This window comes from Phacochoerus africanus, chromosome 5, assembly GCF_016906955.1.
Source record: "Phacochoerus africanus isolate WHEZ1 chromosome 5, ROS_Pafr_v1, whole genome shotgun sequence".
In the NCBI taxonomy this organism is placed as follows: Eukaryota; Metazoa; Chordata; class Mammalia; order Artiodactyla; family Suidae; genus Phacochoerus; species Phacochoerus africanus.
The window spans coordinates 17,180,400-17,205,060 of NC_062548.1; the positions used below are offsets into that span (position 1 = coordinate 17,180,400).

General features: G+C 45.6%; 1 protein-coding gene across 2 annotated transcripts in view; it reads right to left on the reverse strand.

The window, feature by feature from the left end:
* Window positions 1-24,661, reverse strand: part of LOC125127220 (S-adenosyl-L-methionine-dependent tRNA 4-demethylwyosine synthase TYW1) — a 142,539-nt gene that overhangs the window by 110,459 nt on the left and 7,419 nt on the right. For both annotated transcript variants that reach the window (XM_047779925.1, XM_047779927.1), the window contains exons 5-9: window positions 23,956-24,150; window positions 21,073-21,360; window positions 17,214-17,336; window positions 6,960-7,077; window positions 1,752-1,804 (exon numbers count right to left, since the gene is read on the reverse strand). In XM_047779925.1, coding sequence (XP_047635881.1) covers window positions 1,752-1,804; window positions 6,960-7,077; window positions 17,214-17,336; window positions 21,073-21,360; window positions 23,956-24,150 — 777 coding nt within the window. The remainder of the gene's footprint in view (window positions 1-1,751; window positions 1,805-6,959; window positions 7,078-17,213; window positions 17,337-21,072; window positions 21,361-23,955; window positions 24,151-24,661) is intronic.

The window sequence follows — 24,661 nt, forward strand, 5'->3', positions numbered from 1 at the left end:
AGGGCCGTGCACACAGCATATGCAGGTTTCCAGGCTAAGGGTCGAACAGGAGCTGTAGCTGCCAGCCTAGGCCACAGCCACAGCAATGCAGGATACGAGCTGCATCTGCAACCTGCACCACAGCTCAGGACAACGCCAGATCCTTAACCCACTGAGCAAGGGGCAGGGATTGAACCCGCATCCTCATGGATACTAGTCAGGTTCGTTAATCACTGAGCCAAGATGGGAACTCCAGAAGGAACAATCTTGACTTTACCTCACACTACCCATAAACATTAATTCACAGGCCTAAACATAAAAGTTAAAACTATATATGAAACTTCCAGAAGAAAACACTTTGTGACCTAAAAGTCGGCAAAAGTTTCTTAATATACAAAAAGCACTACCCACAAAAGAGAAAAAAACTATAGACTGGACTTGATTCAAATTAAAAATTTCGAAAGATGCCATTAGGGAAATGAAAAAGGAAGCCACGGACTAGGGGAAAATATTCACAGTGCGCATCAGACAAAAACACTCATATCCACAATAAATAAAAAACTCCTACAAATCAATAATACAAAGTCAAACAATGCAACTTGGGTAAAATATCTGAGTAGACACTTCACAAACTGTGAAAGGCCAACATGCACACGAAAAGGTGCTCCTTATCATCAGGAACATGAGCAAAATATACATTAAAATCAAAATGGTACTATTTCCCACTCACCAGAATGGTTGACATTTAAGATATTTGTAATACCACACAACGGAGAGACTATGTAGCAACGTTCATAAATTGCTGATGCAAGTGTAACATATAGCACCACCACACTGAAAACAGACTGGGAGTTTCTTATCAAGTTCAATATATACCAACCCCACGACCCTCGCAATTCCACACCCAAGTATGTACCCAAGTGAAATTGAAATGTATGGTCACACACGAAAAAAAAGCAGTGTACAAAAATGTCCATAGCCATTTCATTCCCAGTAGCCCCAAACTGCAAACAACCCAAAAGTCTATCAACAGATTAAAAACCATGGAAAGTTCATACTACAGCAATAAGAAGGGTGAACTACTGATACATATGACACCCTGGGTGAATCTCAGCAACATCAGCTTGAGTTTAAGGCGCCATCTGCAAAAGACTACACATTATATGATCCTATTCACGTGAAATTCTAGAACAGGCAAAAGCAAAAGACAACGACAGCAATGAGAACATCTGCGGCCTGGCTGTGGGGGAGAAGGTGTTGACTAGAAACAGGCATTAACGAACGTACTTATCAGGGTGAGGAAAATAGTCTATTATATCTTAATTCAGATGGTGGATAAGGGTTTTTCACACCCATCAAAATATGCTGGGAGTTCCAGCTGAACTCATTTAACTAATCCATTCAAAATCATTACATTTTATTAAATGTAAACTATACCTTTAAAATGGTAAAACTCAGAGTTCGCATCGTGGCTCGGAGTTAACGAACCTGGCTAGTATCCATGAGGATGAGGGCTCAATCCCTGGCCTCACTCAGTGGGTGAAGGAGCCGGCCGGCATTGCCGTGAGCTGTGGCGTAGGCTGGCAGCTGCAGCTCCAGTTGGGCCCCTAGCCTGGGAATCTCCATATGCCGTGGATGCGGCCCTAAGTAAATAAATAAAATAAAATGGTAACACTCATGGCATGTAATAGCCACATGAAAGTTGCATAAAACAACAACAACAACAAAAAAGTTGCATAAAACAGAAACAGCATTCGAAAAGAAACAGATACCTTTGTCCACCTGCAAAGCTTCACCCCAGAGTGGCTCCCAATCAGCTGATAACCTGAATGAAAAAACAGGGAACATAATACTGAATTGATTCAAAGCCTCATATCAAAAAGTAATTTTAAAACTATAGCAAAATCACTTTTATTTGTTTAAATAATGACAAGCAGCCCAATGGCAGAAAACACGAAAGGTTTAATTCACCAGAATGATAAAAACAATTTCAAATATGTATGCACCTAATAACATAGACTCAAAATACACAGGCAAATCCAAAAATCACAGGGAGAGAGTCTAAGACCTCTCAGTATCTAACAGATCTCAGAGACCAAAAACTTAATAGAGCTCCAAGATCTGAAGCAACACAGTAAACTTGATCAATAACACAGAGCACTGTGCTCAACAACCATAGGAGGCTTTGCAAGGACCCAAGGAACATTTATAAAAAATAAACCATATGCTGAGCCATCCAGCAAAAGCAAGTCACAATACACTTCAAATGAACAACTGGGGAACTCTCATCAATAGTCTTCAAGAAAAGATAAAGAATCAGATGGGTACCAGGAGAATAAAATAAAGAAATACTGCCCCCACAAGTGGAAAAATCAAATTCTAAGAACCTGACATGCATTCTCAGTACGGTTCCACGACCTACCATTTAAATCTTTTGAGCTGCATAAGGTATGAAAAGCATGGAAGGGCCAGGCCAAAGCAATCACATTTCCCCATTTTAACAAACTAGCAGAGCAAACAAGGAGAACGTTCTGATTTCAGAAAGCATTCAGTAATAAAGTTCCTCAGGAGGGCTTCAAGTAATAAGCCACAATTACCATGAGTCTCTGGCACAAAAAGACTCTTGACTTGCAGACAAATGAGCTAAATGGAGAAATACAGTCTGGATGACGGCGTAAGTGGATCGGTGGCTGGTTAAACATGCATATTCACAGTGCGATGATTAATGGAATAATGTCAATTTGGATTAGAAGTCTCTAGTGGCAACATTACAGGGCTTCATCTTTTATCCTCTTCCACATGTAGGTAAACATCTCGTATGTAAATAAAGCCCTGCATCTCTACTTGAAGACGAAACAAGTCCAAAGGAATAGCTAATCTCAGATACAGAATAATAAGCATTCAACAGGTTCCCAGAGAAAAATTCTAGTTCTCCTTTCGGATTCCTACATTATATGTTGCTTATACCACGCCTGTAGAAATCAGACTCTGTAAGTTCTTTATATCTTTCTCTCCCAAGAAACAAAGGGTTCTATAAAATTCTGCATTTAGGTAGGTATGAAAACCCCGCACCGTACAGGGTGCAGAGACCCACAGCCGACCACAAAGCACACTGCAGTTGCTAAGAATCACAGTGCAGGATTTTGTTTCTAACCAAGAAGGAGTAACAGGGTTTACTCTCCCATCTGAAATACCGAAAACTGGACAAAATATATGAAAGAACAGTTTTTAAGACACAAAACATCAGGCAACAAAGGACAATGATCCAAGAGAGATGGGAACAGACAAGGTCGAGCCCTACCATTACCTGAGCTTCCTGCCTTGAAAGCTTCCAGGCCGTGCAGCAGGGAGAGGCAACCCAGGCAGAGCTCGCTACTTTCCCCGAGTTGAGGACACAGAAGTAAAGTCTGGGGAGCCCTGGTGGCTAAAGTTTGCCGGATCAAGTACTGGAGGGACAAAAGCTACAGAGAGACGGAACTAAAAGAGTGTGCAGAGAGGAGTTCCCACTGTGGTGCAGTGGGTTAAGAATACGGCTGCAGCAGCTTAGATTGCTACAGAGGCACAGGGTCAATCCCCAGCCCCATGCAATAGGTTAAAAGATCTGGCACTGGCACTGCCACAGCTGTGGCTTAGATTCATTCCCTGGCCCAGGAATTTCCATATGCTGTGGTTGTGGCCATTTAAAAAAAAAAAGAGTCTGCAAGGGATTCCTATAAGTCTTTCCTTGAGCACTGCTTAGTGTACAGGTGAGAGAAAAACCACCCAGTAATGGGAAAGAACCATCTGAAGGGATCAGAGGTACACCTGGTGCTCACGGTCAGCTGGGAACTACGTCCATTCCTGCCAGTCAGACAAAAAAAACCTCAAGAGGAGTTCCCTGGTGGCTCAGTGGGTTAAGGATCTGGTGTTGGCACTGCTGTGGATCAGGTCACTAACGTGGCGCAAGTTCTGCATGCCACAGGCACAGCCACAGAAGAAAACAAAAACTTCAAGATTTGCAAAGCAAGAGTGCATAGAAGTGTTCTGCCTCATTAGTGGGGAAAAACTTAGCTGTACAGCAGAGAGACTCAGATCTGGTCTCACCCAAAAATCATAAAAGCAAGACTAAAAGGCTCAAGCCATTTCCAAGTGACTTATCTTCATCCCAGAACAAAGCTCAAGAATATTTATAGGGAAGTTCCTGTTGTGGTGCAGTGGAGACAAATTGACTAGGAACCATGGGATCGCAGGTTCGATTCCTGGCCTCGCTCAGTGGGTTGGGTATCTGGCGTTGCCATGAGCTCTGGTGTGGGTGGCGGACGCTGCTCAGATCTGATGTTGCTGTGGCTGTGGCGTTGGCTGACAGGTATGGCTCCGGTCTGACCCCTGGCCTGGGAACTTCCATGTGCCTTGAGCGTAGCCCTAAAAAGCAAAAAAAAAGTTTATAGGAATACAAAAATATTGAGTACCCAAAAAGGTAAAATTAGATGCAAAATCCAATCAAAGATTACCAGGCATGCAAAAGGACAGGAAAACATAACCAGTAATGAGGAAAGTAATCCAGCAACCAAACTGACCCAGAAATGACACAGATGTTAGCAGATATGGACCTTAAAACAGTTAAGTACTCCAGAGGCTCCACAAGTTAAGAGGAGACATGAAAGATATAAAAAGACCTAAACTGAGCTTCTAGAGATGAAAACTACATCTAAGCTGGAAATTACACTGAATATAACTAACGGAAGATAAAGATAACTGAGTTAAACTTAAAGTCGGCAGTGGAAACTATCAAAAAATGTAAAGCACGACAGAAAAAAGAATTTTAAAAAATGAAAAGAGCAGGCTGTGGGTCAAATTCAAGTGGCCTATTATACATATAATTGGAGTCCCCAAGGAAGAGAGAAAGGGAGTAGCAGTGAAATATCTGAAGAATTAATGGCCAAAATCAGCACTAAGAAACTCAACAAATCCCAAGCAAAAGAAACTTGAAGAAAACTATACTAGATATATTATAATTAAAACTGCTCAAGATCAGTAATTAGAAGAAAATCTTAAAAATAGCCAGGGTCATACCACCAAAATCAGAAATCATGAGAAGAGGTGGGTAAAAATGCAGGACCCTGGAGATGAACTTGCAATTAAGAACAACGTAAAACTTGCAAGTAACAACTTAAAACACTCTCATATACATATAAACTCTTATATCAAAACTTCAGAATAACTGCAAACCAAAAATCTACAATCGAAACACAAACAAGGAATCTCTGGAGAAGAAATATATCTCATAGTAAATAAGTGCATAATTCACCATGAAAGGGGTCATTTGACATCATTCTTGGAATGCTGAAGTCTTCTTAGATCTGATTCTGATTTCCTCTCCACCAAAGAATTTATGATAATTATAATTAAAGAATGCAACTGTACAATTAAATAATACAGTTCTACAATTGTATTATTAATAACCATTTCTTTCCATGGTACGATGTAAGGTCTATAATGTCTTGTTTATCACCTCACCTAGAATGGTGTAATGCCTATATTGAAGAATCAATAAGATGTAACAAATTGTAAGGACATATTTATATAATTACACTGGTTTTTTAACCAAAAAAAAAGCCAGGGTCGGGGGTGTGGGAGGGGAGAGTTCCCGCTGTGGCACAAAGGGATCAGAAGCATCTTGGGCGCGCTGGGACACAGCTGTAGCTTAGCTTGTGGCAGTGCGGCTTGGATCTGAACCCTGGTCCAGGAATTCCATATGCCTCGGGGCAGCCAAAAAGGAACAAAGGAACAAAGAAAAGATGGCTGCAGAGCCCTTGTGAGAAGCAATGAGACAGTGGGACAACATAAAAGGAAAAAAGCTGCCAACCTACAAATCTATCACCCATCAAAAACTATCCATCAAAAAAGCTGAAATGAATAAATAACAAAAAAAAAAACCCTTTCAAAATGAAGGTAAAATAAAGCCTATCACAGAGAAACAAAAGCTGAAATAACTCATCGCCAACAAACCCACATACAAGTGATGCTAAAAGGAGTCCAGACAGAAGGAAAAGGCCAGCACACAGAATACAGATCTACACAAAGGAATGAAAAGTATCAAAATTGGCAACTACGTGAGTCAATGTATAAGATTTTTTCTAATTCTTTAAAATTATTTAAATTGTGAAGAGATAATTGACTACTTAAACCAAAAAATAACAGTGTGGTACATGGCTTAAAACATATGTAAAAGCAAAATGAATGATAACAATTGCATAGAAGTTAAGGGGGAAAAACAGACGTACTGAAGGCTCTTCTCTGCCACATGAAGTGGTATAACCTCCACTCAGATATATTGTGACACCTATAGTATAGAACCTCGAGCAACCACTAAATAACAAAACAGTGCTATAGCTAATAAGCCGACAAAGACTATAAAACAGAATACTTTAAAAAATAAAAATAAAACAATGTAGGAGTTCCCGTTACAGTTCAGCGTGTCAAGAATCCAACACAGTGTTCCTAAGGATGCAAGTTCAATCCCTGGACCCGATCACTGGGTTATGGATTCGGCGATGCCACAAGCTGTGGTGTAGGGCGAAGCTGCAGCTCAGATCCAGTGTTGCTGTGGCTGTGATGTAGGTCCGGGAACCCCTCGCCCGGGAACTTCCACATGCCGCAGGTGCAGCTGGTAAATAAAAAAAGAAGAAGAATCTGTGATGTGCAAAGAAGCCAGTGGGTGCATCTTCCATCTGCATACCTGAGCCTCACTGACAGTCAAGTTCCATCCCAATAAACCAAGCAGAGAGGAGACTTGGTCCAGGCAGCCAGCGTTTAAGTGAGCCACAGAAACAAGACTGCGACTTAGCTACAGCTGCCACCACCACACCGTGGCTGAGCCAACTACAGAGCGACTTCATCTTTTTCCCTCTTGGCGATCCCTAGTTTTTGGCTTCCTCTTTGAGGCGATAAGTTGGAACACTTAAGGGTATCGGACTGTAACAATTCCTAAGGACTTTCACCTTGTTTAGTAAGGGCTTCTCGGAGAGCGGGAGTTATCATAGCTCTTGGTTCATTGGCTTCGTTCTTCACTGCACTCCTCAACACGCCAGTTTCCCCTTCCTGCTGCGCCTTTTCTCTCTGTATTAAAATGAAAAGAAGGAAAGCCAGAATTGGTACCATGCAGGGAAAAAGACAGCGCAACCACCATCCACCTGCAGCACAGGTAAAAAGGCTCGTCACGACCCTCAGCCCACACCCCTGTTCCATCTGAAGGGACCCCAGGTCCAGTCACGAGATGAGCTGAAGCTATGCCCGAGTCTTTGTGGTTTTGCTTTCAGAAAAAGTGACCACATACTCGAACACATACACCCACACAACGTAAATTGAAAATCCACTTCTCTAGATGTCAAAGAGTTTTCGCCATCTGAGCACAGGCAGCTACCCAACTTCAGCAAGTTATTTCTCTGAATTGCATTTTCTCACCTGAAAGGGGCGGGGGGGAGGTAATATCTGTGGAGCAGAACTGTGTTGAAGACTAAATGAGATCAAATAACCGGGCACAATGCCTGATATGTAATAGGACTTCACTAAATTACAGCCATTGCTGGTTATAACATCTGCAAAGCCCCAAAACAAGTCAAAAAATTGCTCTGAGTTGCCCAGAGAGCCATCTGCTCGGAAACCAAGTTACGCTACCACCTCCACCTGCAGCCCCAAAGGCTTCTGTTAGAAAATCCCATGGTGAAAATCTGCCTTCAGTGACAGAAAGAAATCTGAAGCATAACCTAAGAGGGACAGTGTTTCCTTTTGACTTCGGCCACTAGAAAATTCACAGCACAACTCTGATCCCTGTACCAGGCCCTTCATCATGCTGGGGTTTTTTGTTGTTGTTGTCTTTTTTAGGGCCGCACCCGAGGCAAATGGAGGTTCCCAGGCTAGGGGTTGAATCGGATTTACAGCTGCCAGTGACCTACACCACAGCTCACAGCAACGCCAGATCCTTAACCCACTGAGCAAGGTCAGGGATCAAACCCACGACCTCATGGTTGTTAGTCAGATTAGTTTCCACTGTGCCACAACAGGAACTCCCTCCTCTCTTTTTAAATCTCATTAAATGTATACATATTTGTGTGTGTGTGTCTGTGTGTGTTTGTGTCTGTGTGTGTGTGTGTGTATGTTTGGTCTTTTTAGATTGAACCTGCGTCCTCATGGATACTAGTCAGATTCATTTTCCACTGAGCCACAAGGGGGATTCTGTATATATATTTTAAAGTTACCTTGGACTTCCCTGGTGGCTAAGCAGGTTAAGGATCCAGTGTTGTCACTGCTGTGGCTCTGGTTATGGCTGTGGTGTGGCTTTGATCCCTGGCCAGGGAACTTCCACATGCCATGGTCGTAGCCAAAAAAAAAAAGGAAGTGTCGCAGTGTCTTTTTGGAATTTGGCTAAAGTGCTAATTAATAAATTCAAGAGAGTGCCCAATGTGGCTCGGTGGGTTCAGAACTTGTATCCACAAGGACACAGGTTCACTCTCTGGCCTCACCCAGTGGGTTAAGGATCCAGCATTGCCCCAAGCGGAGGCGGAGGTCACAGACATGGCTCGGATCTGGTGTTGTCATGGCTGTGACATAGGCCAGCAGCTGCGGCTTCTATTCAACCCCTAGCTGGGAAGTTCCAAGTTCAAGACAACACGCAAAGTAACATTTCAGAGGAGACACTCATCAGTCCTTGCTAAGACCTGAAGAAATCCCAAGCAACTCACTTTGGTAGGAGCCCTTACCACCAAGCCCCCAGCCACCCTCAGGCCTATCCATTGTCAACGTCCAGCCCCTGGTGAATCAGGAGGCGGGCTCCCAGTGATGCCCCTGCTGCCTAAAAACGGAAACACCTCACAAGACGACAGGATGTCTCCAATCTGTGTCTGAACAGAGGCTGGTCCATGTTTGAAGCTGGGCAGTAGGGACTAGGGATCGGCTGTACTGCTCTGTCTGCTCAAAGTTCTCTACGTGCATAACATGTAAAACAAGACTAAGCAGTTTAAAAAACATTTAAAAACAGAGAAAGTACACCAATGAAATTCAGAGTTGATTTCTGTACTTCATCTGTTACTCCAGGGACTCCTCGTAAATAGGAAGTCAGTGAAAAAGCACTTTAGAGGAGCTAATGAGGAGTTCCCATCATGGTACAGCGGAAACGAATCCGACTAGGAACCATGAGGTTTCCGGTTCAATCCCCGGCCTCATTCAGTGGGTTAAGGATCCGGCACTGCCATGAGCTGCAGTGTAGGTTGCAGATTTGGCTTGGACCTGGCGTTGCTGCGGCTCTGGCGAAGGCCGGCGACTACAGCTCCGATTAGCCCCCTAGCCTGGGAACCTCCATATGCCACAGGAGTGGCCCTGAAAGGACAAAACACAAAAGACAAAAAAAAAATAGAGGAGCTAATGTACTTAATGAAAAACCTCCAACCACAGCAGATCCCTATGCATTGTCAAAGTCGGCCTTCCAAATTACTAAATATAATCAAAGTGCAAAGTTAATGAACGATTTTGCTTCTGTCAAAAGAGTTCTCCACTACACATTTCCAGATGGAACGAAAAAAAAACGTATAAACAAACATCGATCATTTGTTCTTATCCATTATGAAAGTAATCAGTTTAATGCTGGGCATTTCATTTAAAAAATTTAAAAGCTGCAGTTATTATTTTGTTAAAATATTTAAAAATAAGAGAATCGTTTGGCTTTTTTTTTCTTTTTTTTTTTTTTAGGTCTATTTCAGACCTAAAAGCAAAGATGGGAACTTGAGAAGTCTTGCGGTAGAGCAAAATGAACTAACCTTGACCTTGAGAGCATTTAGATGTCTCTGAAGTAATTCTACAGTAAGTTGCTGTAATTCCCTACTAATCATGCAAGAATTAACAGTAGGTGGCAATATCTGCCCTCAAAAACCTGTCACCACAAAACATCGCCAGCTTATCTGCTGACCCCACAGACCACATAAATCCAAAACTGGATCCAGCCCATGACCCTGGCCTCGGACCACCCATGGTCAGAGCTTCAGACACCGCCTTATGGTTTTCAACGTAAACTTCTGACCCCTAAGAAATGAACACTCTCTTCAAGGATGGCCATGGACCACCGTCCATGGCCCATCACTAGAGAAATTATCTCTGATAAAATGTGAGTGCAGCTACTCCAGATCCAATCATCTGGACACAGAGTTTACAGGGAAAGAGATGGGAGGCTATGATTAAAGGTCCTGAGCATTCAAGGCAAACATTTAGCATTCTTTCCCTCTATGGCAATTTAGTCCTATCTTGCATACGCAGCAGTAACTTCATTTCTGAAAAAGAAATGCAACAGCTCACAACACTCCCCAAGGAAGTGCAAAGCCCCATTCTTATTCGAATTCTAATCTCCAATGTGCAGGCATTTCTTCCGTTTGCCTAGAATATAGCAACGTAACAACTGACATAGGGCCTGTATATTTTAATTTTTTATTTACTTTTCATTTATTTTTTTAAATAATGGCTATAACGGCAGAGATAAATGAAGAACCCAGAACTGGTCAACCTTGATTCCTCCCTCTCCTAAACACCCACTGGACAAAGAGCGACCAAGTTCTAAACGTTTAATTCCCAAGGTACGGATTCTGTCCGTCCACAAGGCCCCTGCTTTAGCCCCCAGCCTTGGTGTCGCCTAAGCGACAACTACAATAGCCAAACTCAGCAGTCTCCGAGGTCTCCAACCTCTACTTCCACCCCTTCCCAACTCCCACACCCATCACTCTTGTCTTGAAAGAAAACAAATGCCCTCTCCAAGCTGCTATTTCCTGACATGCAAAAGGGACAGCCGATCATCAGCTCGCTTCCTGGGCACCGAGGAAAATTAAATAAGGGAAAAGTTCTTTACAGACAGACAGACGTATATGAATCTGATGTAATCCTGGGAACCAAAAAGTGGTCCTAATTTTCTTTAAAATTAGGGAAAAAAAAAAAAAGCTATGAGACAACATCACCTAATTTCTTTCTCACACCTTCATCCCAGAAATCAGTTACCTCGCCCTTCCCCTCCCCCAACACTGCTTAGGATAAAAACAAGACAAAAATGGGAGGCGTGAAAGATTTGAAGATAAAAATTCCACCTGGATAGTTAAGTGCCAAACAGGTGTGCTGCAACAAACAGGCTTTTCTTTACCGCTTTTGCTTCTAGGAAAAAGTCTTTTTGACGGATTGTTCCAATCTGTCTGTCTGGTTATTTCACTGATGCTTGTTTACCATCCAGTGATTCCCTTCATTATCAATTCACACAGATTTGGACTCTCCAGTTCTCTAGAGGTCACTTTTTTTTTTTGGCCACACCCGGGCATGCAGAAGAGCCACGGCAGTGACAACACCAAGTCCTTAACCCTTAGGCCAGCAGGGAACTCCTAGAGGTCATTTTCCCACACAGTCAGCCTGAGGGCCTGGAGCCAGGCTGACACCATCAGTATTGATATCCGGGGCATGTTGTCAGCGGAAAAAAAAAAAAAGAATAAATGCCTCAAAGCTACTAGTTAGCTATTTCTAGCTCTAGAAAAGCAGATTCTAGATCTGGCAACTTTCAACAGTGCAAATCCCTCCTCGGGTGTATCTAAAACTCCACCTTCTGCACTGTAACTCCCTTTCTAGAGCTTCCTATTTCTTTAATAACAGAATCCCCATATGTCCCTCACTGTCATAGCTCAGTTTTGAAGTGACCAATTTTCGACGGGGCTCAAAGCTCTTGTGTACACTAGGTTTTAAGAATGCTTTCCGAACTTTTTGGAAAGCACTTTGACCAGGTATGCCAAGAGCTTTAAAGTGTTTCCCTCTGGCCCAGTGATTCTACTTCGGATAACTCAGGGAAATAATTCCAGACCTTACTATTAAGTGCTCCTGGCTGTCCAGGCTATGGCTGAATCAGGCTGGTTGAAAGGCAGGGTCTTGGGGTTGAAGAGATGTTACCATATGCTTGTGGGTGAACTAAACCCTTAAAGCCTTAAAAACACTTAGGAAAGGAGAACCCGCCTCATGTTCTTCTGCTGCAGTACCATCCAACCTTGTAATCAGAACTGGACACGCTGAGCTCCTTCCCGAAAAGTGCAGCGTTGCTCTGATGAGGAATTACCGAGCATCGCCATCTATTTCCCCAACTAATGACACTGATATCACTGTTTGTCTGCTTAACCAGAACACGCTGTGGGGAGTATTTTAGCAACATTTATGTACTGCAGAAAAGAAGGAGAAGAAGACAAGTAGCAATCTGCTTTACACTGACAAATCACAACATGAGAGACAGAAAACAAACAGCCTCGGCATGGCCAGCTGCTTCCAGACTCCTTGTTCTCCACTTAGACTCTGCAGCTTCCCTTCTGGAAACCACTTCTCCCCAGGGAGGCAGCACAGCAGAGTGAACCAAAGAGATAGAGCCTAGGCTTGGCCCCACCACTTGGCAGCCACATGCCTCTGGACAAACTGGCTTCCTTCTCGGAGCTTGTGGCCCATCCTGTAAACAGGGCAAGTGGAGATGCTAACAGCACGGGCGTCGGGGCGCCTGTGGGGACTGAATGAGCTCATGCAAGATGTAGTCTGACTTCTCTTAATCCTCCGAAGCTACCCTGGCGCTCTCTCCCCACACCTTCAACCCCCTCAGCCTATTCAATCAAACCACGTGGCTCCCATTGCCTTTAGGACAAAGCTCAGGGCTCCCTGCCCTCCCAGAGAGGGTGAGAAGGCCTCCAGGACGCTGGCCCTGCCTGCCTCCTCCCCGCCACCTCTCCATGCACATCCTTCTCGACTCTCAACCCATCACCTCTCCACGAACACCCTCCTCGACCCTCAACCAAACTCCTTACAGAGCTCCCCAGACGTGCCACGTCCCTCTAGCACCCCATCCCCTCTCCTTCTGCAGAGTTTCAAGTTCTAGTTCTCTTGTTCTTAAATATCCCTCCCACCCTCCCAATTCTCTCCGGCCCTAGAATTACCACGCCTATCTTGCACCTGCTGCAGAGGGAGGGAGGTAGAAAACCACGGCTGTATTCTATTCACACCAAACATATCCCATTTGAAGACATCTTTTTTTTTTTTTTTTGAGCCACCCCCACAGCATATAAATGCTCCCAGTCCAGGGATCGAACCTGTGCCGCCGCAGTGACCCAAGCCACAGCAGTTGACGACACCGAGTCCTCTACCACTAGGCTACCAGGGAACTCCGAGGACATCTTCTTAGACACTAATAGTTATTCGTTATCAAGGACCTAATATGTGGAAGGCAGTAAAATAAAGGCTTTAAATGGATTAACTTATTGAATCTTTATAACAACTTTATAAAGCAGTTACTGTCACTACCTCCCACTGAAGCACAGAGGGTGAAACAACTTGCCCAGACACACACGCTGAGAGAGTGTGACGCCATGGACGTTAGTGAGTATTACTCAAAAAGAGCCCTTGCAAGAGGAGGGCTCTGGCCCAACTCGACGGCTGACGCTCTTAGGTACTAGAGCGTTCTGCCTCCTCCACAGGAACAATGAAGGTGATCTGGTGTGACTATATGATGACCAAGCAGAAAGCAGCTCAGGAACATGTGCGAAGGGACCCCAAAGAAAATGACCAATGAAATAGAATAAATACATAAAAAACAAGAACCCAGCACACATGCATCACTGACTTGAGTATACTGTGTCCAATACAAAATGAACATGCAAGACCCACTTGGAAACTCGGCTTTAACCTAATAATAATGATAAACAAGAGTTCCCGTTGCAGCTCAATGGAAACCAACCCGACTAGTATCTGCAGGTTCAGTCCCTGGCCCTGCTCCGTGGGGTTAAGGATCTGGCGTGGCCATGAACGGTGGCATACGACACAGATGCAGCTCAGATCTGGTGTGGCTGTGGCTGTGGCATAGGCCGGCAGCTGTAGCTCTGATTTGACCCCAACCTAGCCTGGAATATGCCCCACCTGCAGCCCAAATAAATAAATAACATAATAATAATAATGACAGAAACAGGTAGCTTATTTTCACGTTGCACTGAACTTGGAGATACAGGTATATGTTTCCCCCTAGATCTGATGATTTTTATGAGCAATGTCTATGAGAAACCTGAAATATCATAAGCCATCTGCTTAAAGTTCATAAAATCCAAAGTCATTTCACTTTGAAAAATAATTTACACGGATGACCAAATTTTTCCCCAGTGCTTTTTCTCCGGTGCCCTCTAATGGACATAAGATGACAAAGCAGAGAAAATAATGCACCACAAACTATTCCAAACTCTTACAATACACCTGAAATTTGCTGAAAGTAGATCTTAAGTGTTTTCAACACACACATACAATGTTAACTAGATGAAGCGATGGATGTGTTAACTTGACTGTGTATACATATATATGTGTATATATATACATCAAATCATCACATCGTAACCTTAAAAAAATCATACTGTACATGGAGTTCCCATCGTGGCGCAGTGGTTAACAAATCCGACTAGGAACCATAAGGTTGAGGGTTCGGTCCCTGGCCTTGCTCAGCGGGTTAAGTAAGGATCCGGCATTGCCGTGACCTGTGGTGTGGGTCGCAGACGCAGCTCAGATCTGGAGTTGCTGTGGCTGTGGCGTAGGCCAGCAGCAACAGCTCCGATTTGACCCCTAGCCCGGGAACCTCCCTGTGCCACGGGTACGGCCCTAAAAAGACAAAAAACAAATAAATAAATAAATATCTTCTCTCAACCTAGTAGATACAGAAATCAATCTAAATCAAGGCTCTCATATACTGAAATCTATTCTAAGACAGTTTCACCTTGGAAAATTACTCAGATTTTTCATCAAGAGCCATAAGACTATACATTTGCTTTGACCCAGTATATCCACTTGGGGAAAACACAAAACAAGCAAAAATTAATACATTTTTTAAAGTAAAAAAGGTCTCAGACTAGTGCTAATGACAAGAAGAGAAAACCTGAAACAGACTAAATGACCACCTATAGCAGAATACATAAGCAAATTTAAAATATCCAAGCAAATTTACTTCCCATTTCAGTCTGTTAGGCTTTTAGAGGCTGTATGCATTTTTTTCTTTTTGGCTCTTTTAGGGCCACATCCGCAGCCTATGGAAGTTCCCAGGCTGGGGGTCGAATCAGAGCTACAACTGCCAACCTATGCCATAGCCACAGCGAGGCAGGATCCAAACCACATCTGCGACCTAAACCACAGCTCACGGCAACACCAGATCCTTTAAACCACTGAGCAAGGCCAGGGATCGAACCCGCAACCTCATGGATCCTAGTTGGGTCCGTTACTGCTGAGCCACGACGGGAACTCCAAGTCGCTACAATGCATGTTCATGCACACGTTCTCATCTAACTCACAACAACATGAGGAAGGCAGAGATTACGATCCACGTGTCTCAGACAAAGGCACTAAGACCAAGAAGGTTAAGCCGGGCCCTGAGACGGCCAGGTTATGAACTGGCTGGGCCAGGCTCTGAACCTTCATCCCCTCACTCGTCATTCTTCACAGCTCCTCCGCCAGGGCTTCCAAAATACAAAAGCTTCTAAAAATGACAGAGACAACACAGAAACGTCAAAGTATTAGGAAATAAGTAACAAAGTTCTGCAATAAGAAAGATCACAATTTTATTTTATTTTATTTTTTGTCTTTTCTAGAGCCACTCCTGCAGCATATGGAGGTTCCCAGGCTAGGGGTCTAATCAGAGCTGTAGCTGCAGGCCTACACCACAGCCACAGCAACGTGGGATCCAAGCCGAGTCTGCGACCTACACCACAGCTCACGGCAACGCCGGGTCCCCAACCCACTGAGCAAGGGCAGGGATGGAACCCGCAGCCTCATGGTTCCTAGACGGATTCGTTAACCACTGAGCCATGACGGGAACTCCGGAAAGATCGTAATTTTAAATTCATTTTCAACAGCACAGAGTTTTACACTCAGGGTACTTTTGGGTTATAGGCCTTACAAAAGACTTAAGAGTACTTCTTAAAAGTAGTCCTACATACTTATTTGTCTTCTGCGGCTGCTGAAAATGGAAAGTCTCCTCTTCCACTATAGCGTCTTACCAATTATTATCTGGAAACACAAAGACTTTTGACTTTTTACCTTATTACCTCCTACCACCTTACTGAATTCTTTGAGTCTGTGTTAACTTTATCACTGATTTTCTTAGAGGTTCCCAAAGTTTTCCTTCTTTTGCTTCTAAGACTTACGCATTGGATAAGTTTTTAGTTGAGAATATTCTCATTTCCCAAAGCACAAACAGAAATTGCGAGTATTATATTTTTCAATTCAATTTTTATTTTAAACTGGAGTAGAGTTGATTTACGATGCCATGTTAATTTCAGGTGTAGAGTAAAGTGACTCACTTACATGTATACATCTACCCATTCCTTTTCAGATTCTTTTCCCCTATAGGTTATTACAGAATACTGAGGAGAGTTCTGTATGCCACACAGTAGGTCCTTGTTGATTACATATTTTATACATAGTAGTGTGTATATGTTAACCCTATATTTTTGTATTATTACATATATCATCTTAATTTTTTTTTTCTTTTTTGGCCATCCCATAGCATATGGAGTTCCCAGGCCAGGGGTCGGATCTGAACCGCAGCTGTGACAGCAAAGATCCTTGAACCCACTGTGCTGGGCTGGGGACTGAACCTGTGTCCTGGTGCCAAAAAGATGCCACAAATCCCATGAAGCCAGAATTCTGATTTCAATTTTAGATCATTGGAATCTTCATAAAATCTTACTGCACTGGACATTCTTGCACCTATTGAGTCACCAAGACAATGACAAGCTAGACTGACCTCTCTTAGAGGCCTGCGCCTGCACCGCGGCTGATGGCAGCACTCACAGGCCACGGTGCCGTCTCTCAGCCCGGCACCACTCGGGCCACCACAGGGAGACACCTGCACATGGGAGTTCCTTGGAATCGCAACACGAGCCCATCGCGTCACGCGGCCTACCCTGTCACCTTCAGCCACGACACTGGATAACAGACCTCCAACCATGCGCCCTTTTCTCAGTTGCTGCCCATCCTACGCCGAGCTCATTTCCCCATGGCTGAAGTAGATCTTCACCAAGCTCATGTCAAGAGACCCAACGGGTCTCAAATGAGATCTCAGGACAGGAGGCAAAGAAAGAACACTGTCCCGGGATGATCTCAGGGGGACGACGCACCAGTACAGACACGAGACGGTAACCAACCTCCGGCCCCCAGCTCACTGCTTCCCAAATCACAGTTACCTTTTCTTTCTTCACACGATCCATCACTTGGCCGAGGTCTTCGACATCGATAACAGAACTGACACTCTGCTGGTCCTCGGAGCCAGACTCCTCCTCACTGGTGCTCCCAAGGAGCTCCTCCTCCTGCAACATCCGAGGCTTCAGCAACACGTGGGCAACACAGCGAACCGTCCACCAAACCCTCCCTGACTGAGAGCTCACTGGATGGACGTGAGATACTTTAGGCTGGAGGTGGGCCTCAGGCCAAATCCAAGGGTGCCCATCATTTACACATTACCCGTGGCTATGTTCTTTATACGAGGGTGGAAGCGACAGCTGCAGCAGAGACCATGTGCCCCACGAAGCTAAAAATACTTACAGGCTGGCCCATCACACAAAATGTGCCCTGACCCCTGTTCTAAATGAAGAACCAACCAGACTTAAGAGAGGAATTACATGGGGGAATGAGGAAAAGGGAGGAATCAAGCAGGGCTCTCAGGTTTCATTTTCTTTGCCTTTTTTTTTTTTTCGTTTTGGCTCACGCCTGCGGCATTTGGAAGTTCTGGGACCAGGGATCAGTGCTGCATCATAGCAGCAACCCCGACCACTGCAGTGACTGACTACGCTGGATCCTTAACCCACTGAGCCACCAGGGAACGCCTTGGGTTTCTTTTTTAAATACCCAAGCTCCACGCTACAACAAGGAGGACCCTCCAAAATACTATGCTAAATGAAAAAAAGGCTGTCACGTATGAAGGATTCCACTTGTATAAAATATCTGGAATAAGGAAATCCATAGAGACAGAAAGCCAAGTGGAAGTTGTCAGGGCTGCGGGAAAGGGAGTGAAAAGTCACTGCTTGATGGTTAAGGGGGTTTCTTTGGAGGTGATGAGAAGGTACTGGAAGTTCAGTGTAGATAGTTGCACAAAATTGGGAATGTACTAAATACCACTGGACTGCATGTATCTTAAAATGGTTAATTCAATATTATGCATATTTTACCTTTTTTTTTTTTTCAATTTAGAGCCACACGTGTGGCGTATGGATGTTCCTGGGCACGGGGTCAAATCGGAGCTGCAGCTACCAGCCGACACCACAGCCGACACCACAGCCACAATGGATCTGAGCCACCTCTGCCACCTATGCCACAGCTTGTGGCAGTGCCGGATCCTTAACCCAACTGAGCAAGGCCAGGAACCAAAGCCACATCTTCACAGACACTGTGTCAGGTTCTTAACCCAATGAGCCACAAGGGGAACGTCTCTAAATTTTTTTTTAATTTTTTAAAAAATGTTAAGGGCCAGCTGGAGGGAAAATAAACAAATATAAGCGAAAAGACCACCTAGCAAAAGAGCAGAAAAAGGAAAGAGCAGCTGAAAGACAGAGAGCAAAGGAAAGACTTGTTTATTTGCTTTTTGGGTCTAAGTAAACACAGGTGCTTGCAGAGCATGTGTATGTATTTCTGGGGACCCTCCAGTGGAGCGGGAGAGATGAACAACACAGGAGAGAGACACACGGCATACGAAGCAACCAAGTCCTTGATTCCAGAGCATGCAGAGGGCGGGCTTTAACAGGAACCGGATCCTTGGTCTCGCTGGCAGAGAAGATGGTAGGGTTTGTAGACAGAGTGGCGAGGCTGTAAGAGAATTCTCTGGCGCCTTCGTCTGAGAGCTGGGGGAAGGGGTAGGGAGAAAGAGCCCTGAACAGTTGTCCCTGAAGAGTGAGAAGGGCCATCTGGGAAAGGAGGTCAGAGATGTGGGGGCAGTTCTGAGTGCACGCCTGAGCCCGTGGTCACAAATCAGTGGTCAACGAGGAGGCAGACGGGTTTCAACCTGGCCTGGGGTTGAGCAAACTGAGTCAGAGGAAGGGGTGGAAGGAGCTCCCTGGTGGCCCAATGGGTTAAGGTTCTGGCATTGTCACTGCTGTGGCGCTGGTTTAATCCCTGGCACCAGAAATCCCGCATGCCACTGGTGCAGCCGGGGGGGGGGGGGGGGGGAAGGAAGAAGTGGAATTGTGGAAGGCAAAGCAATTTATGATGTTTATAGGAGGATGAGTATAAAATTTAAACTGAGTAAGGACAGAAGGGAAGTAAGCAAGCAGTCAGCATCACCCAGTGGAAAAAATATGGGGTCAAAGAACTTTCAAGGAGGAGCACCAGAGAGAGGTCAGAGTTCAGGTCACAGGAACGTGACCTGTCAGAGGTGAGCATGGAATGGGAGGCCAAGGTCAGTGGAGAAAACAGTTCCTGAGGGTGTGAAGGGCAGGAAAGTGGTGGGCCAGGGTGCTGGATAAATCAGCCACGTGGATCCTTGGCCACAAGGAGGAACGCCAGGAGCCAGGGTGGAGAAAGACAGGGAGTCAGACGCAAAGTTGTTTCTGAATGATGCGGGTGACCAGGTGGCCCAACGACAACAGCAGGGATACAGCCTGATAAGAGGAACTTCAGGAGTTCCCGTCGTGGTGCAGCGGAAATGAATCCGACGAGGAACTATGAGGTTTTGGGGTTCGATCCCTGGCCTCGCTCAGGGGGTTAAGGGTCTAGCGTAGCCGTGAGCTGTGGTGCAGTCTCAGATGTGGCTCGGATCTGGCGGTGCTGTGGCTGTGGTGTAGGCCGGCAGCTGTGTCTCCGATTCATTCCTTAGCCTGGGAACCTCCATATGCTGAGGGTGCGGCCCTAAAGAGCAACAACAAAAAACAAACAACAAAAAAAGAGGTGCTTCAAAGGAATGGGGGGAGATTTAAAGGAGGAGGAAAGAGAAATGTTTAGAATGTGAGGGATGGAAGAGAGGCAGCGGGGATGCCTTGTGGCCTTCAAGTTTGAGTGACTGGAGTCAGTGAATAAGAAAGGTGGGGGCATTCCCACTGTGGTTCAGCGGTAACCAACCTGACAGGTTCGTTTTCCACGAGGACTCAGGTTCAATCCCTGGCTGTAGCTCCGATGTGCCCCTAGCCTGGGAACTTCCATATGCTGCGGGTTCGGCCCTAAAAAGCCAAAGAAGAGACAGAGAGAGAGGTCAGGAGGAACCCGCAGCTTGGGGGTAAAAAAGCTACAAGCTTAGCAGAGGATATATTCGATTTCTCCAGGCCTGTTCCCTGACATGCAAAACTGTGGCAGAAACCTACTGGACTCCAGGGAGTTCCCGTCGAGGCTCAGTGGTTAACGAACCCGACTAATATCCATGAGGACTCAGGCTCGATCCCTGGCCTTGTTCAGTGGGTTAAGGATCCAGCGTTGCCATGAGCTACGATGCAGGTCAAAGATGTGGCTCGGATCTGGCATTCCGATGACATAGGCTGGCAGCCACAGCTCTGATTGGACCCCTAGCCTAGGAACCTCCATATGCCGCGGGTACGGCCATATAAAAACAAAAAAGAAAAAAGAAACCTACTGGACTCCAGCAATGCAAGGATTACAAAAGAGACACATGGGGTTCCCATCATGGCTCAGTGGTTAACGAATCTGACTAGGAACCATGAGGTTTTGGTTTCGATCCCTGGCCTTGCTCAGTGTGTTAAGGATGCGGCGTTGCCATGAGCTGTGGTGTAGGTCACAGATGTGGCTCGGATCCCGCATTACTGTGGCTCTGGCGTAGGCTGCTGGCTGCAGCTCCAATTCGACCCCTAGCCTGGGAACTTCCATATGCTGTGGCTGCAGCCCTAGAAAAGACAAAAAAGATGACAAAAAAAAAAAACAGAAGAGACACAAGAAGGCACCCAGCACAACGTGGCTCAACCTCAGGCCATACTCTCTCTAAACCGCCCCCCCCCCCCGCCGTGAATTTCAGATCATCCTTCTAACCAGGAGCCAAGCAAAGGGAAAGGTGACGCATCTCCAAACACAAGAGGAGAACAGCGAGAGCCAGACATGTGGGCTACATACCTCGGCATCTCTCTGACGAAATCCCTCCTGAGCCTGGGGCCCTGGCTCCGCTGGCCCTGAGCCGCGCTGATGAGACTCGCACTTGCCTTTCCTGCAGTTGCCACTGCAGGGCTTCTTCTCTCCCTGACGGAGTGCCTGTAGTCGGGAGATGAACCTGGCCTTCCAGGCTGTGAAGTCGGCCTCGATGCTGCCATGTTTGCTTTTAACCACATTGCAGTCACCCTCCCCACGGGCCATCACGCGATGAGCTCCCAGCATCCACAGCCACTTGTCCACGTTCTTCCCCACCTGCGGGAGAAACAGACAAGTGAGCTAACACACAGCCAGCCCTCCAGGTCAGAGGCCCGCAGATCTGCTCTGCCACAGCCTGGGGTTCCGTTGGGAAGAAGGAACCACTCAGCCCCAGGGCTCAAAGGCTGCAGATACATTCTGATAAGATTCCGAAGATTTTATTTTCCCAAAGGAGCAGACAAATCTCTGTTTTTTGGTTTGGGGGTTTTTTTTTTTTTTTTTGGCTTTTTTAAGGCCGCATTTGTGGCAAATGGAAATTCCCAGGCTAAGGGTCAAACCAAAGCTGCAGCTGCCAGCCTATGCCACAGCCACGGCAACTCGGGATCCGAGCCACCTCTGTGACCTACACCACAGCTCATGGCAACACTGGATCCTTAACCTACTGAGCAAGGCCAGGGATCGAACCGTATCCTCATGGATAATGGTCGGATTCGTTAACCACCGAGCCACAATGGGAACTCCCCAAATCTTTTTCTTCAACAAAGAGTCAGTACCTAAAGGATCTGAAAATTCTGAATCCAAATTATGGTCAGAATGAAATAACTCAGTAGCAAAATCAATGGGTTCCAAAATGTAATACTAAAACCAACGGGGCCAAAGACAATTAAACAACAAAGTATAAATGGAGCCCATGTGGCAAGACTCATGATGTCATAAGCCAGAAATGCACTTTATTGCAATATGAATCACTTGGGGTGAGGCACGGGGTTATCAAGAAGCAGAGTTAAGAGTTCAAAAACGCAACAGCCTTCCTGCGTGACAAGGCAGCAAACAGAGTATTTGCATATCTGAACTTTACCTTCTAATTCCTTTGACGATATGGCAGACAAAAAAAAAAAAAAAAGGAGTTCCCATTGGGGCTCAGTGGTTAACAAACCTGACTAGCATTCATGAGGATGAGGGTTCGAGCCCTGGCCTCGCTCAGTGGGTTAAGGATCTGGCATTGCTGTGAGCTGAGATGTAGGTCAAAGACTCAGCTCAGATCCCATGTTGCTGTGGCTCTGGCGTAGGCCAGTGGCTACAGCTCCAATCGGACCCCTAGCCTGGGAACCTCCATGTGCCGCAGGTGCGGCCCTAAAAAGACCAAAAAAAAAGAAGAAAGAAGGAAGGATGTCCACCCTCCTCTCTACTCACATTCTACCAAAGACAGGTGAGCCGGGCTGGGCCCCCATCTGGAGAGGGTACACAGAAAAAATTCTGGTCACTTTTCAGAACCACTAAGAAACGGAGAGCCTCCACGTTTTTCCCTGGAGCTCCCTGGTGGCCTAGTATTTCAAGGATCCAGTGATGCCACTGCTGTGGCACAGGTTCAATCCGTGGCCCAGGAACTTCCAAATAACTAACTAACTAAAGTACCTCAAACAGAATGCAAAAGAAAAGAAGCCAACTTAATTTCACTTAGAAAAATCCAGGAAAACAATGGATTTTTATTACATAAAGGGCAGTGAATGTTTTTCTTCTATTTCCCTTTAAAAAGTAATGATTAAAAGACAATGAGTTTTTGGAGTTCCCGTCATAGCTCCGCGGAAACAAAGCTGACTAGCATCCATGAGGACACAGGTTCGATCCCTGGCCTTGCGAAGTGGGTTAAGGAGGCGGCATTGCCATGAGCTGTGGTGTAGGTCTCAGACAAGGCTTAGATCTGGCGTTGCTGTGGCTGTGGTGTAGGCTGGTGGCTACAGCTCTGATTCAACCCCTAGCCTGGGACCGTCCATATACTATGAGTGGGACCCTAAAAAGACAAAAAAAAAAAAACCAATGAGTTTGGAGTTCCCTTGTGGCTCAGCAGGTTATAGATCTGGCCTTGTCACTGCAGTGGCTCAGGTCGCTGCCATGGCTCAGGTCTGATCCCTGGCCCGTGAACTTCTGCATGCCACAGGCTCAGCCAAAAAAACAAAAACAACAAACAAGACAATGAGTTCAACTCTACTGAACAGTTTGCTTGGGCGGTAAAGGTTGTTCCACAACAGAGAAGGTAGTTGAGAAAGTCCAAAGAATAAGGGACCTTCCATCCACAAGGTCCTGCCTGGGGACAGAAGGCTGAAGGCTATGCCATGAAGCCAGGGCACTAAGTTGCTAGACAACAGGGGGCACTTTCTTTCCTTCTGTTCTGTAAAAATGTACCGAGCACCTACTCTTCGGTAGCAATTCCAGCAATAAAGAATAACACAAAAAGATTAAAAAAGTTTATTATTAAGTACCACCAAAGTTTGCGGACCACCTCAAATATGCCCATCCGGGAGTTCCTGTAGTGGCTCAGTGGTTAAGGAACCCAACTAGTATCCATGAGGACAAGGGTTCAATCCTTGGCCTCGCTCAGTAGGTTAAGGATCTAGCGTTGCCCTGAGCTGTGGTGTAGGTCGCAGACGCAGCCCAGATCTGGTGTGACTGTGGCTGTGCTGTAGGCTGGCGGCTGTAGCTCCAATTCAGCCCCTGGCCTGGGAACCTCCATATGCCACGGGTGTGGCCCTAAAAAGACAAAAGACAAAAGAAAAAAAAATATGCCCACCTATATATGGATGCGTGTGGGTGACTTTCTGACTAAAAGAGAACTTATCCCTATGCCTCAGCACGTGCCTACCTCGTACCTACCTTGTTGAAGTGGCTGGCATAGGCAGAGTTTCCCAGGCCAAACACGGCGTATCGCATACCCTTCAGGTAGGTTTTGCCAAATCGAAAGTCACTGGCTGCCTCCTCCAGCCACTTGCAGAACCACTCTGCGCTCTCCGTCGGGCGACCATCCGTGTAGGTGGCAACCAGGAAGGCACAGACACTCTTACTAGTGACCTAACCAAGAAAGTAACTGTTTCAGCAGAGTTGCCAAGACTTGTCATCACAACGAAGAAAATCCTTTTTAAAACGCCGACATTCAGAGTTCCCATCGTGGCGCAGTGGTTAACGAATCCAACTAGGAACCATGAGGTTGCGGGTTCAACCCCTGGCCTTGCTCAGTGGGCTGAGGGTCCAGCATTGTCGTGAGCTGTGGTGTAGGTTGCAGACGTGGCTCGGATCCCGCGTTGCTGTGGCTGTGGTGTAGGCTGGCAGTTACAGCTCCGGTTAGACCCCTAGCCTGGGAACCTCCATATGCTGTGGGAGCAGCCCTAGAAACGGCAAAAAGACAAAAAAATGAAAAAATAAACTACCTGAAAAATTAAAGCAATCAAACTTTAAAATGACTTAACACTCACTTGGCACCATCATCTCCATGGGACACAAAACACATCTGAGTGCTGTAAGCCAGCATTTCACCTGCTGTGTTACCTTAACAGCTCCAAGTAGGAGGGAAGTTGTAAGTCAT